At 36.5% G+C, this 17415-nt stretch overlaps 1 protein-coding gene across 3 annotated transcripts; it reads left to right on the forward strand.

The window, feature by feature from the left end:
- Positions 1-156: 156 nt before the first annotated feature.
- Positions 157-17037, forward strand: LOC141903446 (protein bicaudal C homolog 1-B-like). Of its 3 annotated transcripts, XM_074791562.1 has the most exons (20): positions 157-353; positions 3572-3609; positions 3720-3789; positions 7008-7087; positions 7654-7812; positions 9194-9247; positions 9543-9782; positions 10245-10457; positions 10544-10675; positions 11066-11225; positions 11307-11576; positions 11868-11987; positions 12072-12288; positions 12537-12617; positions 12790-12989; positions 13414-13574; positions 13685-13772; positions 13851-13978; positions 14063-14162; positions 14506-17037. In XM_074791562.1, the coding sequence occupies exons 1-20, from the start codon at positions 251-253 to the stop codon at positions 14652-14654; spliced, it is 2763 nt and encodes a 920-aa protein (XP_074647663.1). In that variant the 5' UTR covers positions 157-250; the 3' UTR covers positions 14655-17037. The 3 variants fall into 3 exon arrangements, with proteins under 3 accessions (XP_074647663.1, XP_074647664.1, XP_074647665.1); XM_074791563.1 differs by lacking the exons at positions 157-353; positions 3572-3609; positions 3720-3789 and adding an exon at positions 5319-5573; XM_074791564.1 differs by lacking the exons at positions 157-353; positions 3572-3609; positions 3720-3789 and adding an exon at positions 6801-6913.
- Positions 17038-17415: the final 378 nt, after the last annotated feature.

Genomic DNA, 17415 nt, shown 5'->3' on the forward strand with positions numbered 1-17415 from the left:
AATCAACAGAAAAATAGTGAATTAATTCCAGCTTCTATTCAAAAGTTTAAGTCAATGAAGTCGAAAGCGCAAGCGCGTGTTGGCCAGTGACGTCGATGACGCTCGGGCACTCGCTCGCGTCTTGGATCTAGCAACTACCGTCAAAATGTCAACAAAGTGTAAAATCGAGCACATGTTTCTCGAGGAGGAGCGGGGAACATGAATGAAAGCACCCTCCTTCAGTTGATTATTAGGATTTAACGAGCTGACAATGGCCCAGAGCTGCTGTGAAAATTACGACGAAATCGACTCGGATGTGGTTGAAGAGAGATTTCGCGTTGACAGGAGGAAACTGGAGCTGATGTTGCTTCAAGGTTGGTGACTTTAACACATCGTCATCATCTCTGATCATCATTCAAATTTAAATTACAATTGTCTTTATTTAACAGTTTAAATGTTTTCTTACTACTTTCTGTTCTTTATGTGTCATCCGTATATGATTTTAAGACGAACCTTTTCATTATAGAATGAACCTTTTATCATTTAAATATAATTATATTTAAATGATAAAAGTTTCATTCTATAGGCCTATAGAAGATTTAATTTTTTTGAAATGAGTCACTCGGGCTTGAAGCTTATCATCAATGCGTAACCTTCGTTGCAGTCACAAACTTATCTCACTTCCCTTTTGGAATTCTTTATCCATTCAAATCTTTTCACAATAAATTCCAAACCGAAAGCTTTCTAAGTGTTCTGTTTGCTGTTGGGGCTAAGCTAACAGTACTGAGTATTTTACCAAATGTTTACATTGTTAATTTATCCAAAGCATTTTCTTGATACTTCGCTTTTAAGCGTGTGTTTGTTTTAGCGAGAAATTCTGAACTGCTGTTAAATGTATTTAGTTGTCTTTGTTCTTTTGATATAAAAGATGAAGCCCGCTATGGAGTGAAGCTAGTTGGTGGTCTCTGACATTCCTAGTCTGTTGTGTAGGCTATCGGATTTAATTAGGTTTTTGTTGAGGCTCCAATGTGGTTACATGATCAAATGTTTTGTATTGTTTATAGCGGATGATATGCTTGTTATATCATTAGATTAAGAATTATCTGATTCCTCGATAAGCTAAATAAGGCAGTATTACGTTTCTTTAGGCAGAGAATTTGTTTTAGGCTTTCAGCTGGGGTCAGATTGATGTGAAAATTTGTTGTGTCAAAGTTTATGAAATTCTATTTCTACATGCCTATGTTAACACTTAATTAATTAATGAAAATGTGATTAATCCTGGTGTTTTGTTATGAATAAAATGTTAGAATCCTGAGTTCATCCTGCTTTTAGTGAGGATGATTAACTTGATTCAGGTCATCACAATTTCAAGGCCAAGTTTATTTTAAGGAAGTGAAGATAATGTTATGAAATACATTCTTTAAAAGTCATGATTTCTTTTTTTGTGTTTGCCCGAAATTAAGAAAAATAGTTCAGAAATAATGAATAACAATATCTCAAAGACTTCTGAATGACAGCTTCGAAAGCTTAACTCCCGGTTTTGGCACTATTGATGCCTTAAGTGTGGAAGTGCCGACATTCTTTCTGAAATTACCTGACAAGGAAGGCAACCTATATCGAATTCCGAGACTAAGTTATTCATAACATTGCCGTAGTTCCTTACTGCCCTGTTTATTTGCTAAGTTTGTGTGTTAGCTTATAAAAGATAGATTCCGTTCATATTTGATCAGTATTTAGGTATTAAATTTCGAAATTCATTCAATTATCAAACTGAAAGCCTCGTCTAATAGTGAGGTTTTGTGACTGGTTTAGAGAGACCAGGGGCACCTTCCTCAAGACACAATCGACTTCACGTTCTTTCTTTTGTTACCAATTTGACTTTCTCTTGAAAACAATAAAAGCAACCGTTATGTGAAATTCATGAGTTTACACAAAATAATGATGTAGATATTTTTCCTATATAGATTCCATCAGTTTACCATTTTTCATTTACCTGTAAAATTTCAGGGCAGATTTATATTTTTAGGAGGGGTACGCCACCCTGCACCCTCCCCTTGGAACACGTTTCCGACAATTAGGAAGAGCAGTAAATTAAAAGATTTCAAATACTTCATCCATTATCTCAATCAATTGAAATTTCAAGCCCAGGGTTGCTGTAAAACTATTTGACTATTTCATTCATAAATAATTCTGTATTGTTCAAGGGGGGGGATTTTTATTTACATTTGCACAAAAACCTGTTTTCACTCCTATGATAATGAATATTATAAACCAGTGATCTATGAATGATAATTGGCCATTATTAATATGAATGCTTCATTGTTTGTATAATGGCCACACCCTGGTCTGAAAATAAACCTTTTCAGTACGAATAGAAGGGTCTAGTTCCTGGTCGTACGAATTCATTCATGAAAATGCCGGAAACATATCATTTTTCATCCGTTTTGTGAAAAGACTTTGTCGTTGAATTTTTTCCTTTTTGCTTTCGATTGTCCCGAATTTCGACAATAGGCGCAAAAATGATTGTCAGCGAGTATTGTTCACTTGTGAAGTATATATTTTGCTAGCGGACAATAGGTTTTCTATGTATATAATACCAGTTCAGTCGAGTAACCTTTTACGACGTTTGCGATCGAACCACAATGAACGGAATGTTATTTAGTTGAAGAAGTACTGATTTTGGTATTTTGATCTCAGTTTGTTTTGTTTGGCTCAATGCGTTTATCCTGTAGACCGAGATAAGAATATTATTTATCAGAGCTGTTTTTTTCCGTTATATGATATTAATGTTTGTCTTGTTGTTAATGGCATCGTGTACATGACCTCGTTTATCCACTTTTACTTTTTAAAAAAACATCAAAAAATCTGGCTGGTGCACTGATATTCATCTCTGTATTTCAGAGATAATGAGCAAAACCCATAGTTGATGATTTAACAATTTGTTCCGCAGTTTTAAAGTCCACAAGTTCACGTTGCCCATTTGTTCAAACCTGTTGATTATTGAAATTGTAGATTCCCAGACTCCGTGGTCTGGAACTGTTGAATCTGGAAAATTAATCAAGATAAAACACTGCCGGTTTTAGTTTTGGGTAGATAAGCTTTTACTTCTCTAGACCTGTCATTACCAGTGATTAGTTTTTTCCCTGAGAGATTGATACAAAGATATTCATGATTTATTAGCGTTCAGATGATTTTCTGCTGCCATGCGGTCATTGATTTCTATGGGAACCAGTTTCCAGAATGTGGTGATGATAACTGTTACTCTGTTTATCGATGAATGCCACAAACTGATGAAAAAGTTGTTAAAACAGTGCCTGGTTTTTCACCGAAAAATTAACCAAACTCCTGATCATTTTGACATCAGTGGGATGATTGATACTATTTGGGATCTTCTGAATATTGTATTTCTGTTTAGATGAATGCCACGACCAGGTGAAAATGAAGTTTAAACAGTTACCTGGCGTTTCATCGAATTAACTGAATCCTCGATCAAATCATTTTGACATTGTTTAAGTGGAATGATTGATACTATTTGGGATCTTTTGAATATCATATTTCAAGATGAAAACTATTTGCATTCGTTTCATTTCAGCCTCGCCAGAAGAATCTGCCGAAGACTTCTTCCATAATGTAAGAAATATTTGGAATGAGACAGATTCTGATCTTACATAAAAGAAACAGCCTATATAAATATATATATATATATATGAGAAGTGGCATTTTCTGATGTATATTTTCAGGTAATGGAAGTAACTGAAACTCATATATCATGGCCGTCCAAATTGAAAATAGGAGCAAAATCAAAAAAAGGTAAGCAACGAGAACTGGTTTTGCTCTCGGTATGCCTGTTTTATGTTTTAGTTAGAATGTCGTAATTGCGTAGAGAGGTCGAATTACGAGTTAGTTAAAATAGTGTATCAATCACTTCTGAGTACTGTGTTATTACGCCTTGGGTTTCTTTTCATCTGACCTCGCACAACATCGCTCTGAATATGTAGAATATTTTCGTTTGAGAACATTATTACAGCATTACTGAATATGCGTATAGAAAAATGCCACCGATTGAGACGTCTAAAATTAGTCGACGGTCACCTAGAAGTTTGTGCCAAATATTCATTTCATGATTTCATCATTTATTCAGTCGGTTCTGCTTTTCTAGTTCCTGTTATCGAAGTTTTCCTGATGTTCTGAAATATTTAGTAGTTTCTGATATTCGTTCGGGTTCCAGACGAACTGAACACGTTATATTTTAAAACTCAGGTGAAGTAAACAGCTATAAACAGTAGTATATTGAGGCCAGTGCGTATGTCTGTACTAGCCTGTTATAGTATCATATTTCATGTATATAAACACATATTTAAGTGTAATCTTATCCATGTTCTTATCGTGTGTCCCGAGCACATTGTCAAATGACATGGCTTAGTTTTTAGTGCATCTGTGATATATTTCATATCACACGTGTATATCACGAATGTATATTAATCACTTCGGTATCGTTGTTTTATCTGAGATTGCTTGAAAAAAAAACTTAAAAGTCTGCAAAAAAGAGTCTTGTGATTTTATATGTTTTGATTTATTTGAACAGTATTTCATGTTAGTTTTGATTACCTAAGAACATTCCGGTACAGCATATTTAGATGAATATTACTGCAATTTTCTGAGACCAGAAGATAGTTCGATTAATAGATTAATAGAATATCCTGTACATCTGATGAGGAAAACAGTTAATAAGTTTTGAAAAGTCAGGTGTAACGTTAATGGTCTCTAGAGACAGTCCGAAACGTCATGTCTTATGATTTAAAATTTTTGATAAATAAAATTCGCTTTTGATTTTGCATATATTGGATTTTAAATTTGTAGTTCCATTAGTTTAGGAAAAGAAAAGTTCGAAAAAAGAGGATTATTCAATAGAGTTTCCGTGTTTATTATTGTCGAGCGTAAACATTCTAATATTACGTTCTTTCTCGCGCTCCGTGTCTTTGAACATTCCCGAACGGTTTTTCTTACTTTTACTCGTCGTTCAATTACTCCTTTAGCAGTGACAGAAATTTGCAATTCCATAAAAGACGAAGACCGCTGAAGCATGTCCCTTTATATAAGACAGTCAATTGAAATCGGTATTTCCGTACATTGTGCCTTTTGTGCCCGAAAATGTATACAGTATCGTGTATTCTTTAGAAACCTGTCATATGCAGCGACGCTTTTCCAGAACGTTTCCAAACGGCACGGCGAAAACGGTGTGAAAATTTCGTGCCCGTTACGAAAACGCTAACCGAAGATATTTGTAAAATATCCGCGAAAGATCGTCTCGAATCGAGGAAGGAATATGCGTAGAATTCACGGCAGACGGAATTATTCTGAAAATGGAGAATGTTAACTAGTGAGGAATCGTTAGCGAGTTCGTTTTTTTGTCGGAAAGTTCATAATGTCTTCATCGCGTAATCAGCGTATAGTGCTCCCGGTTTACAGTCAGATTTGGGCCCCTCTCGCGCCCGCATCAGCGCCTCAGATTATAATCTCATCGGCCGGCGATCAGAACAATGTCGCCTCGCCGCCGATTATTGTCAAAAGTTGTAATAGAAATAGTGAGCTGGGTGAGTTTGAAGCGCTTAGAAAATACCATTAACTAAAAATCTAACGTAATCTAATTATAAATCAGGGCAGTTGAGTTCCAACATCTCTTCAGCGTAGGTAACATCATCGAGATTCAGATGAGATTCTATGGTGATCTATATTTAAACTCAAAATATTGAAGGTTTAACAACGAAAATCTGTTGCGCTGACGTTTTGGATAGAATGCTTCTTCTACCTATTTCATTTCGAATGAATCTCCGGTGACTGGTTCCACAGTGGAGAATTAAGTCTTAAATCTTACATTCCCAGTTCCACAGTTGTGAGTTAGAGTTAGCTCTGAGTTAAAGTTAGTTCATTTTTAAAGATTTAACTCACAAAAATTTCATCAGCGGATCTAAAAAAACCATCACTTTTCACACCAAATTCAAAAAGTGCTTACTTTTGCTATCGCAAGTAATTTTTTTGGACAATCATTTGATTTCATTTCTAGAATATATGTCTGGATCCAGTTCCACAGTTGTGAGTTAGAGTTAACTCTGAGTTAAAGTTTTCAATTTTCAATGAGTTAACTCGAGTCATATCTTAACTCACAACTGTGGAACTGGACCGAGACTGTTCTTAAGTTGTTAGATCATCGGCTATATATAACTAAGATCTTAGACTGGTCTTAAAGCCATTCCTAGTTAAATCTTCAATAATATATGCAGAACATGCTCGTGTTTGCATGTTAAGAATCATTTTCCGAAACTCGGATATCTTTTCTTTTCTTCGTTTAAAAGGAATTCGATGCCAGCTGTGAAATCATTAACAGATGATAACGGGAGGTCTTTATGATATCGTTGATTATGATTGACCAATATCGCGAGTGCCCACTCTGCACGTGTTTTGCGAGTGTCCGCCCTGCACGTCTCCACTGCGTCAGCTGATCAGTGTATTAGTCATATTCGACAGTAACTTCAATTGCTGCGCATAATATATATCTTTTAAGACGACATTTGATTATGCACTGTCATACCCCGCGTATATAACTATTAATCTAAGCTTTCAGTCGGTTCACAATGTGATTTGACTAGTGGGAGTTTTCCTAGAATAGCAGTGCATGGGAAATGTTGTATATATATGTGTGTAAACGCATACAGTTATGTTTATGTTGACATAATTGCGTAGGTTGATGTCCCCGCGCTCTCCGTGCGTCCGTTCGTTTCCTGTGAAATTTCTTGTCAATTACACAACGTAGTTGTTTCATCGATAGCTTTCTTCTAATATCTCAAATTAATTCTCGATATTGCCGTCCATCCCGATGTAGTATGTATGGTATTTGCTCTATGAATATCTAATTCATAGAAATGCCCACCTATATGTACGTTACCCAACCACGCATTGTTATCAAAGTAATTGTCTCGAAGTACCTGATTCTGTTTTGGGACCTGCATCATTTTTATCCGTATTTTTAGATCCACATATCAAAATATCTGGTCGTATGTCAGCTGTCTCAAACGCGAGAGAAAAAATTCTCAATGTTCTCGATACAAAGGTAAGAACCCAAAAATACCCGACATCAGAGTCCTCACTGATGAAGTTTGGACCTTCATCAGTCGTTTGACGGTTCAGACTGGTCGGAAGATAGTTCACACAACCCGCAACTAGAATTTACAATTGTATTCTGGGATTCGACAAAAGATTTTGCCCAATCGACAGACAATCCAAATATTTCTGTACTTTGATTTCTGACCCCTGTTTCATAAACGGCAGGTGCGGTGGGTTTGTTACGGACACCAAATCGAAATCATCTTAAGAACCGAGAGGGACGATCGATCGTGCCTATTTCACGATCAAAAAGCTAGGACGTTTTAGACCTACCGTATTGACCAAAGTTTCAGGGGCAGATTGAGCCTACCCCTTCACCGCTTTAGTGGTACTCTTGGATGAATGAAAACTATCAAAATATTCTGAAAGCGTAACCCTAAACCTCCCTGTATGGTGCTGTGATGCTGAATTGAGCCGTACTCAATCCACCCCTGAGTTTGGAATATTGTAGATTACGACTTACGAACTTCATTAATTCATGAATTCATTGGTTTCATGTGATTTCTTACGCAGAGTAATCGTGTTACATTGAAAATGGACGTGGCTCACACCGAGCATTCGCATGTCATCGGAAAGGGTGGAAACAACATCAAAACGGTGATGAAAGACACCGGTTGTCATATTCACTTCCCCGACTCGAACAGAAATAATACGCTGGAAAAAAGCAATCAGGTACGTATGTACTAGACTCGATTCATGCAAATCTAGAGACCATCTTCTCGGGATATGAGTTCCTTCATTTTCAGTATCCTGCCAAATCAAAGTTTGGTTCTATCCCAGTTTGGTAGTATCCATCCCAGTTTGGTGGTATCCCAGTTTTGTGTATCCCAGATAGGTGGTATCCCAGTTTGATAGTATCCCAGTCTGTTAGTATCCCAGTTTGTTAGAATCCCAGTTTGTTAGTATCCCAGTTTGATAGTATCCCAGTTTGATAGTATCCCAGTTTGATAGTATCCCAGTTTGATAGTATCCCAGTTTGATAGTATCCCAGTTTGTTAGTATCCCAGTTTGTTAGTATCCCAGTTTGTTAGTATCCCAGTTTGATAGTATCCCAGTTTGATAGTATCCCAGTTTGAAAGTATCCCAGTTTGATAGTATCCCAGTTTGATAGTATCCCAGTCTGCCTTTGTCGTGATATAAGTTGCTGATCGAGAAAAACAGGAACGATTTGAATTAAAAATCTCCTAACAGTGAAATCAGAAATTTCTCGCATCCTGTCGATGTAGTTTCATTTCAAATTTTAGGAGCCTAAATCTAGAACCCTCGGGATACTGGCCTAGGCCTGATGTATTTCTGCAGAGCCTAATCTTGCGGGTAGATTCAATAGTTCCCAGGATCGTTTAAATCGCGTCATTATCATAATCATTATAGAAATTCATGAAGTAATTTATGCCTATTTTAGTACTAATGACGCATACATCGCATACAAAATTCTGATAAACGGTTTTAAGGGCGTGTATTGTTACACTTTTGTTTTGGCGTTTAATGTTTGTTTTTGATTCATATCCGGTTTTAAGTATATATTTCAAGTCGTATGATTCATTATTTCAAAGCTGTTAAATCGAATACGGTTAGAATAATGTCCTCAAGTTCAGGTCACATCTGTCCTACCTACCTGAAATTCAATTGTATTTAGGTTATGCAAATAACAGTTGTGCGTGTGTGTGTGTGTACTGAACTAAGTTGTTCTTTAAAGCTGGATTTGCTTTCTTCAGGGCATCTTGAATATTAAGAATTTTACTGATCAGTGATTTTGAATTGTTTCATGTTTATACCTGCATATGTTTGCATTCGTATATGCGCATGTATTTACGCTTTCTTATATACATATAAGTGAAGTGCTTTTATTTCTGAAACCGATAGAAAAAAAATGAAAATCATATTTGCCAGGACCTCTGTGAAAAAGATGGCCACCTCCGTGAAAACATTATTTGATGATATCATAGGGGGATTATTGGAGGCAGACTAGATTTTCCCTGTCTTAAAAATTTTTGATAAAATAAATGAAATTTTTCATCCCAGTTACTAGAATCTTATGATTACTTCATTGTAGGTTTCGTTAGCCGGTCAGCCTCATGGTGTGGAAAGTGCAAGGGCCCAAATAAGGGTAAGATTGCCCTGAAAATAGATGTTAATCAAATGATAAACTTGGCAATCCCATGTGTATGCACGGCCTTTATGGCTCTGTCCAGGTTCCTGTCCTCAATGCTTGTTTTTTATGAATATTCTATTACACAAAGTACCTTGTAAATTTGAATTTTGATGATGAAATGAATGATAATGATAACTATGTTAATGTATCGAATTCTTATCAATTCGAATCGATATCCCACTTTTTCGATATGCTGAAATCCTGTATTGAAATGCATGTACACGATCTGAAAATTCTCTGTTACTTTCAGGAGCTGTTACCTCTAGTCTTTATGTTTGAACTGCCAATAGCGGGAATGTTACAGTGTTTGCCCGATGCTAATTCTCCGACGATTCAACAAATACAACAGTTACACAACGTGTCGGTTATATTTAAACAGCGTCCCCGCGTACTGGTGACATCGGTACTCATTAGAGGTACTGTTAATAATGCTAAATCGGTGAAAGAAGCGACAGCGATGATGATGGATCATCTTACAGGAGCATCGGGAGTGAGTGTCTCCAACAAATACCTTTATAATGTGCTATCTATAGTGTTTTATGTACTTAGTAGATATCAAATTGTCTATAGCTACGATTGCAACAGTGTTTTTGGTCTGTGCCAAATGGGCCCATGCCCGAAGAAAAAAACCAAAAAAGGCCAAATCGTCTTCATGTGATCACGGGTTAGAGCTTAGGCACTCACAATCTCTGAGAATGCCTCACTGTTCCTCACTGGTGCTATTAAAATTTATTGCTGTCCCTGAAACAATTTTCTATTGTCCCTCTAAAAATTGTTCTAATCCTTTATGTTTTCCTTATCGTCTCCCTGAAATTAACATTTTTGTCCCTGATGTGGTAATTGATATGTTGGCATGTCTGCTGAGGAATCTTTTTATGAAATTCCCATCCCAGTCCCAGCTTACCATGCTAAACTAATTATTTTATTTATGTATGAAATGATGCATTTCTAGGTAAAACTACCGGTGAGCATGACATTAGAAATTGCGCCACAACATCATCTATTTATACTGGGTCGAGGTGGCAGCACTGTCAAACAGATTATGCAACAGACGGGCGCTACTATACATTTTCCTGATCCGAACACAGTTACCCCGCAGCGTAAAGGAACTGTTTACATCACCGGCGGAATTGAAAACGTATTTCTAGCTCGCCAGCGACTGATTGTAAGTCTTTTGAAAAATTAGAAATTAGAAATAATAATCTTAAATGCCTAGCATAAGATAGAATTGTTGTTTTCTTTTGTTTTCAGGGTTGTTTACCGTTAGTTCTCATGTTTGACGTGAAAGAAGAACAAGACATCGATCAACAATTATTGACACAATTACAAGAACAGCTTGATGTATTCCTCAGTATTAAACCAAAACCCAAACAAACAAGCAAGGTGTGTTTTACGTTCATTCCTGATGATGGCTGATATTAGATGATAGCCCAAAACATTGCAAAATGATATTTTCATCTAACAGAATATTAAGTCTTTTTCCTGGATTTTTTGTCAGGTTTTTCTTCTTTCTTGTGTGTTTTACATTGAGATTGTATCAGACAAATATGTAACGTCATCATAAGAGAAACCGTATATATCATAATTTAGCTTATGCATATTCCGAGTATTTAATCAGATATTTGCAGAGTATTCATTTGAATTTCATCTGTCTGTTGTACATTGATAAGAATCCTTCCTAAAATTCGGATTAGCCCCTAAATTTAAGTCTGATATGATACCTGCACCTCTTCAGAATACTATGGTATTTACACTATTTTGTATGTCTTATAGTCTGTGATAGTGAAAAGCGTTGAGCATAATGCATCGAATCTATTCGAGGCTCGACGTATAATGTTAGGACAGGAACGCGATGACCGAATTCCTGTGCCGAACTATACTTCAAATACTACAAATACGAACGAAAACATCGCTGTTGGACTCAATAATTTAAGTAAGAATTTAAATCAGAATTTCAGTAATTAGTCATTTGAGGTTAGACATTTACATTGTATTTCTCGCTATGTCATTTTAGGCTTACTCCCTACGAACCTTTTAGCCGTGAATATGATGAACAATTTATCTCCCCCGCAATCGAAACCGGACCACGTTGAAACATCCACCAGTCCGCAGTGGATGTCAGTTCCACCTCCGCCTGCTGTCATTAAACCGCTAATGGTTGTTCCGACGTCAAACACATTTTGCGCTGTTCAGAATCCGTCGGATTTCTACGCGCAGTTGAACGCGATGAAGGATCTGAATTCAAACAATGCATTGATAAGAGTACCATCACCTTCTGAAAAAGGTATTTTTTAGTCTCCTCTATCATGAAACAAGATGGAGTTATGAATTTGTGGCTCTCAGTTAGATCATATCATCTGAAGGCAGATATTCATTTAGGGCATTTGTACCCATCGTATGAAATTACCAACCCCAACCCCTGTGTCATATTGACTCTCCTAGTATTTAACTCGAGAAATTTATTGTCAAGTCATCACCTGTTTCTGTAGAGTACTTTTGATAATAGTTCTACTACATGTATTTTTAAGGTGCTTATTTGTATTTGTTGAGTTTTCAGTTATTTGTAATTTTGTAGGTGCCAGTAGTACGAACAGCAGCAGTGACAGTCCAATACAAAGTCCGTGTAGCAGTCCGATCGATTTATTGTCAAAGAATTTATCTATCGGTGCAAGTTTACCCATGACAAACCATATTGGTTGGTATTTTAGAGTTTTCACTGTACACTAGTTGTATATTTATAGTAATATTCTATGAATATTTCCTTGTTTCTTTTTTTAAGTTCCTCCGATGTCGTTGAATGTAAATGCGCACAGTACTGTTTTCGTCGACGAAATCAAGAAAATATCTCCGAATAACAGCGCATCGACGGCTGAGTTAATGAGTTTCAATAAACCACGACCACTCGCCTCCTCGCCTCCCGGTTTATCTCGTAGATCGACCCCTCCTGGCCTTACTCATCCATCAGTACAAAGAGAAAGTCCTGTCTCTGCATTCCAGTACGTATTTCGGCGTTTCTCTTTATAAGGCGGGTTTTGATCGAAGCACTTCCAAATCACAAACTCTCTACCGGCCATTTCTGTGTCAGGTTTACAGATAATGCTATTCAGGAATAGGTAGAGTGTATTCTGGTTGAAATTAAGATGCTAAAAAGTATTCAACGATCAGTAGAGACCAATTGAAACCTGCCTATGTTTTGATTGACTATCATGAAGATTAATTTCATCTTGTTTGCGATATGTTTTAGTAAATTAAACCCATCGCCGATACACGGTGAACCATCATTGCTGCTACATCAGAATGTCAGTCAACTGTTCGGACAATTACCGTAAGTGTTGATGTTGGCGCTGCGAAAAGTGGTCTCATAGAGGAGACTTAGCGGGCAGATGTCTTTCCAGAAAGCTTTCATTCTTCATCGACTTTGCCTTTGGGTGACTTTTTCCTAATAGGTGACTTTTTCCTAAACAATTAATTGCCTAGAACGGTTTTGTTGATTGCAGGAATGGTACGAATCAAATTGATGATTGTCAGTCGCAGTTATCAATCGAATCTGAATTATCACCAGATAAACGTGCGCCTGGAGCTGAACGACCTTCACCTGTATCGCAACTATTCAACAATCCTGCTCTTCCATTCCAACAACAACAACAACAACAACAACAGAATGATTACGAACAAAAGAAGCTCCTCGCCACTAAAGGTAACTTTCAACTGATAAACACTTTACTGTGTACAGCAGAACCTGCTTAATCTGGTTCGTTTTAGACCGATGAAATTCATCCGGTTTATGATGAATTCAGATTAAAATTCATATTTTACATAAAATTATGTATAGATGGACTGTTAATGATATCTGGTTTTGATTGAAATACTAGTGCATTGACGCTGCAGTATGGCGTAGAAATCGATGATGCACTTTGCTAGTAGTACACTGCATCATGGTGCATAGTTGTTATTAGTAATTCGCTTTGATCTTTATTGAAAGATTGCATCTGTAGCAGTTAAAGTAAAGTTAAAAGTTAAAGCATTTTTGGGTATGAATAAGTCAGCACTAAAAGGGTAAAGAGGTTTTGATTGTATCGTGTATGAGCTCTTTCTATATGGGTAAAGTTTGAACATTGTAGCTATGCAAAAGAAGCCTGAGGGAGAATCTCGTATTCCTACCGACTTCTGGTCTGGATTAGGCTTCTCGAAATCGATGCCCGACTCCGAGATTCGAGACCGTTTGAAAAAACAGAACATTAAAAACTATAAAGGACCGAGTGCAATAACCGAACAATGCGAGGTGAGCGCTACATCAGTGAGATTCTGATGAAACAGGGTTCTAAATTCAGGAAAACAGAAGGTGGTAATCTATAAGTAGTTTATCGATAAGGTGTTTGAATTTTTTTCTAGAATGAAGTTGACCTTGATCCATGGAAAGATTCGCCATTTATGAACGGAGCGAGTGCTAATGATTTCTTGGATAACGGGCAAAACTGTAGTAAGTATAGTTCATCGATGCTATTAAATTCACTGTCCTCCACTTTTGGTTATTTCTATTTTTGAATCGTTTTTGAAGGTGATTCTTATAATCGACACCATTTGGACGAATCTTCACGAAATGGCTTGGATGAAATTAGCGACATGGAGGAACTTTTCTCTCAATTAGGCCTCAGTAAATATTCTGAATTATTCAAACAACAAGAGGTACGTAGACGAGAGGCAGAAAGTGTTTAAGTCTGTTTTAACGAAATCTCGAAAATGACTGATTGAAAATATTTGCTCTTTCAGATCGACATGTCAACATTTGTGACGTTAACTGATCTTGATCTAAAAGAATTGGGAATTACGACATTCGGCGCTAGAAGAAAAATGCTGCTCGCGATTGCAGGTAGCCATCAAAAACCATTTCTATTTCTCTTCGGATATATCCTGATATTGCTGGGATTAGTAAATGTTTGAAAACGGTTTACAGGTTTGCAGCATTAGACCTGACTACGACTGCTATTTCAGAATAGTTTCTACTCTCTTTAAGAGTTCAACTCTACTCTTGAAAACATTGAAATATTCTCAAAACTAGAAACATTTCTTGTTTATTTCAATTAAACAAGTATTTTTGATGTCAAATTATTCTCATTTTTGGTGAAAATCACCACGATATGAGTGAGATACCAGTTACACTGGTCTGCAGGATCTAAAAGTTCATTTCATTGATGTGTTTACTTTGCATACAGGTTTGAACAAGAGCAGTCCTCCCGGCAATCGACAAGTTATATCGAACAGTTTCATGCATCAAACATCGGACCATCGCGGCATTTCTCCTCCTGTCTTACCGATGTTGATTCGTCGTAATGAAATACCGAGTCAGAGTGGACGCTGGTGAATCCAGCTGCACACACACACACACCGGACGCCGCCTGTGTATCATCACACACCAGACGCCGCCTGTGTATCATCCATGACCTCGGTGAAATTTAACTCCACTTTTCACAGATTTTGAAGCCTATTCGTGTTGAAATGATACGGTGTATCATCATCATAGGCTCTTAATGCATTTTTGAAATGATTTCAACCATTTTCTTCGTTTCTATAAACAGTAGACCTGTTTACTGCGGTTCATTTTGGCCTGATGGTTGGACTGCGTTATCGCGAGCCCTGGACAATACACTATATCATGCTACAAATTTTCTTACTCCATGACCCATCTCTGCTCCGACTGCCCTGGAATTCGCGTAGTAGTCCCTCGAGATTTGAGGTTAAAGCGGAGTCAACTGTTCATGAGTTAAGATACGGTTCATACATATCACTTATATCTCTGTTATTATGATGTGTGTTCCTGGTCTGTGGACACACTTTACACACTTTCGTCGTGTATAAGATAAAATCAATTCAGTTTCTGTGATAACTATGTTTAATTTGGTAGCGTTATTCATAATTCAGGCAGTGACACCTTGCGGTTATTGTCGAAACCGTTATTGTTAGCGCATGCATGACAATATTTATATTTCCATAGTGCAGGGTTACTATCTGCATGAAACCATGAATAATTTAAATCTGAACTGACGAGATGTGAAAATAATTGATGCGTTGAATCTGTCAATGTTGACACTATTCTGTATCAGTAGTATTCATTGTATGCAGAGTTCGCGTTGATCAACAGAATTACGATTTATACGAATGTAATCGATCAAAACAAAAGTAGCCAAATTGATTTATAAGACTACAGTCAACTATGGTTGTTTTGTATCTCTGAGATCCAACAAAGATGTCTACAATAAATAACCATGAAATCCAAAGGTATCCGACAAATTGTATGAAATACCTATAGTTAACTGTTATTTGTATATTTCCCATATAATGTACTACGTATCTTTTATACTAATATTTTGTGTGCTCCATGACACATTTTGATATGTCACATTTTAGATTATTTGGTACCTAAGGCTAAAAAAAGATGCCTTGTTTCTCATAATCGGCCGGGTCATTTTGTAAACTGTGATAAAGTTTGTAATCAGTTAAGTTCTATAGCTGCCGAGTCTGTTATGGTTAGCTTTATCATTTAAAAAAAAGTATTGTACAGGCTAGATTGGCAGCCGGCTGGGTCAACTTAAACTTAAGCTTAAACCCAGCAGAAATGAGAAACATTGTATCAATTTTTTAGCCCAAGACTTGTACACAGTCGTGTACCTCCAAACTAATTGTTCTTAAAGCAGAAACTGTTGAATTTCGTTACGGTACTAAATATTTACGAATGCTGTTTATGAAAGGAAATATCCGTCCATTAGGAAGCATAGATAGAACAAAAAGCTGAATGAATAACTGCTGAAATTGTTTTCATTCCGAACGTTTTAACTGTGAAATTAGAATTAGTTTAAAATCAGTGAAAGTGTATAAAGATTCCGATGCATGAGAGATTCATGTTTGTGCCTGTATCCTATTTGAGGTTTATATATATATGTATAATATCTACATGCAGTAGATTTGAGCGCGCATTTTATCGTGTTTGTAACAAGCTTTTTTTGCCGTGAATGATTAATTTTATAGTCATATAAATAGATTTTATCGAATAATCGTGATATCTGGTGCTCTATGCATGTAAAACGTACCAGGTACAGTTGTTCATTTAATATGATTCGGAACAGAATACCGGTAATGTGTGTTTACAATTTATCACAATTTGTTCAATATTTGATTACCGCTTGTGTCAACGAATATCAATGAGAAATGATGTATTTGAAAGTAAGCAGTTCAGAGGCTTGTTGCATAGACCGGGTAATACAAGGGGGTGTAGGCTAATACAAGTAATATTTTTGTTATAGTTAACTAGTTGTGGCTTAAATCGTCCTCAGCTGAGTGGACTCTACTTATGGCCTGCGAAAAAAGTTAATTCGCAGCCGTTTTTTTATGCAATAAGTTCATTTTGATAAATACATTTTAAAATCAAGTTCATTGTTGTTGTTGAAATGATACGCCAGATAGGCTCATTGTGTGGTTTCAATTTTGATTTTTCGCGGTGGGATTTTCCGCTGCTAATTTTTGTGATTTATGTGTATAATAGAAATTTTCTGATGAAGATCATGCATTGCTGCTGCTTTGATTTTAAAAGGTTTGTTTTTTTTTAATTGTACAGTAAACAGGCGAGAAGTGCCTGAATGAATATACTTCAGTATGTGCTATATTTTAGATATAACATTTCAAACTATATGTGAATGAGCTGATCTATTCCATTTTACTATATCACCCCATGCATGTTTTTAACACATAAATGAATTTATATCAATTGTAAAAATTTAAATTGTTATGATATTATAAAATATATTTCCAAATGAAAGCCATTGTTTCCATCTTTTGTGGTCTTCCAGATTTCGATTTCCCAGAGGTGTTAGCAATTTTGTCAGTTCCACGGACACTGTTGATACTTTTGAATTATGGAGGTCAACTGATTAGTCAGATAGGTTCGATCGGTTCTTTATGAAAGATTAAAAAGACCCCTCAGATAGGCGCTGCTAACAGGTCACAGTGACGTCAAATGAGGCATTGTGACGTCATATGGATAACTGTCTGCGTGCAGTGGGACCTCGTTATAACGAACTCGGTTACGACGATTCATTGGATGCAATAAATGTAGAATTTCGTCCGAAGTA

This window comes from Tubulanus polymorphus, chromosome 4, assembly GCF_964204645.1.
Source record: "Tubulanus polymorphus chromosome 4, tnTubPoly1.2, whole genome shotgun sequence".
In the NCBI taxonomy this organism is placed as follows: Eukaryota; Metazoa; Nemertea; class Palaeonemertea; order Tubulaniformes; family Tubulanidae; genus Tubulanus; species Tubulanus polymorphus.

Bases quoted from the DNA above. Each gene is read 5' to 3' on its own strand.
- LOC141903446 (XM_074791562.1), top strand. From the start codon at position 251: ATGGCCCAGAGCTGCTGTGAAAATTACGACGAAATCGACTCGGATGTG. The intron at 3,790-7,007 runs GTAAGCAACGAG...CCGTATTTTTAG, and splicing joins AGGAGCAAAATCAAAAAAAG to ATCCACATATCAAAATATCT. The intron at 11,988-12,071 runs GTTGGTATTTTA...TCTTTTTTTAAG, and splicing joins ACCCATGACAAACCATATTG to TTCCTCCGATGTCGTTGAAT.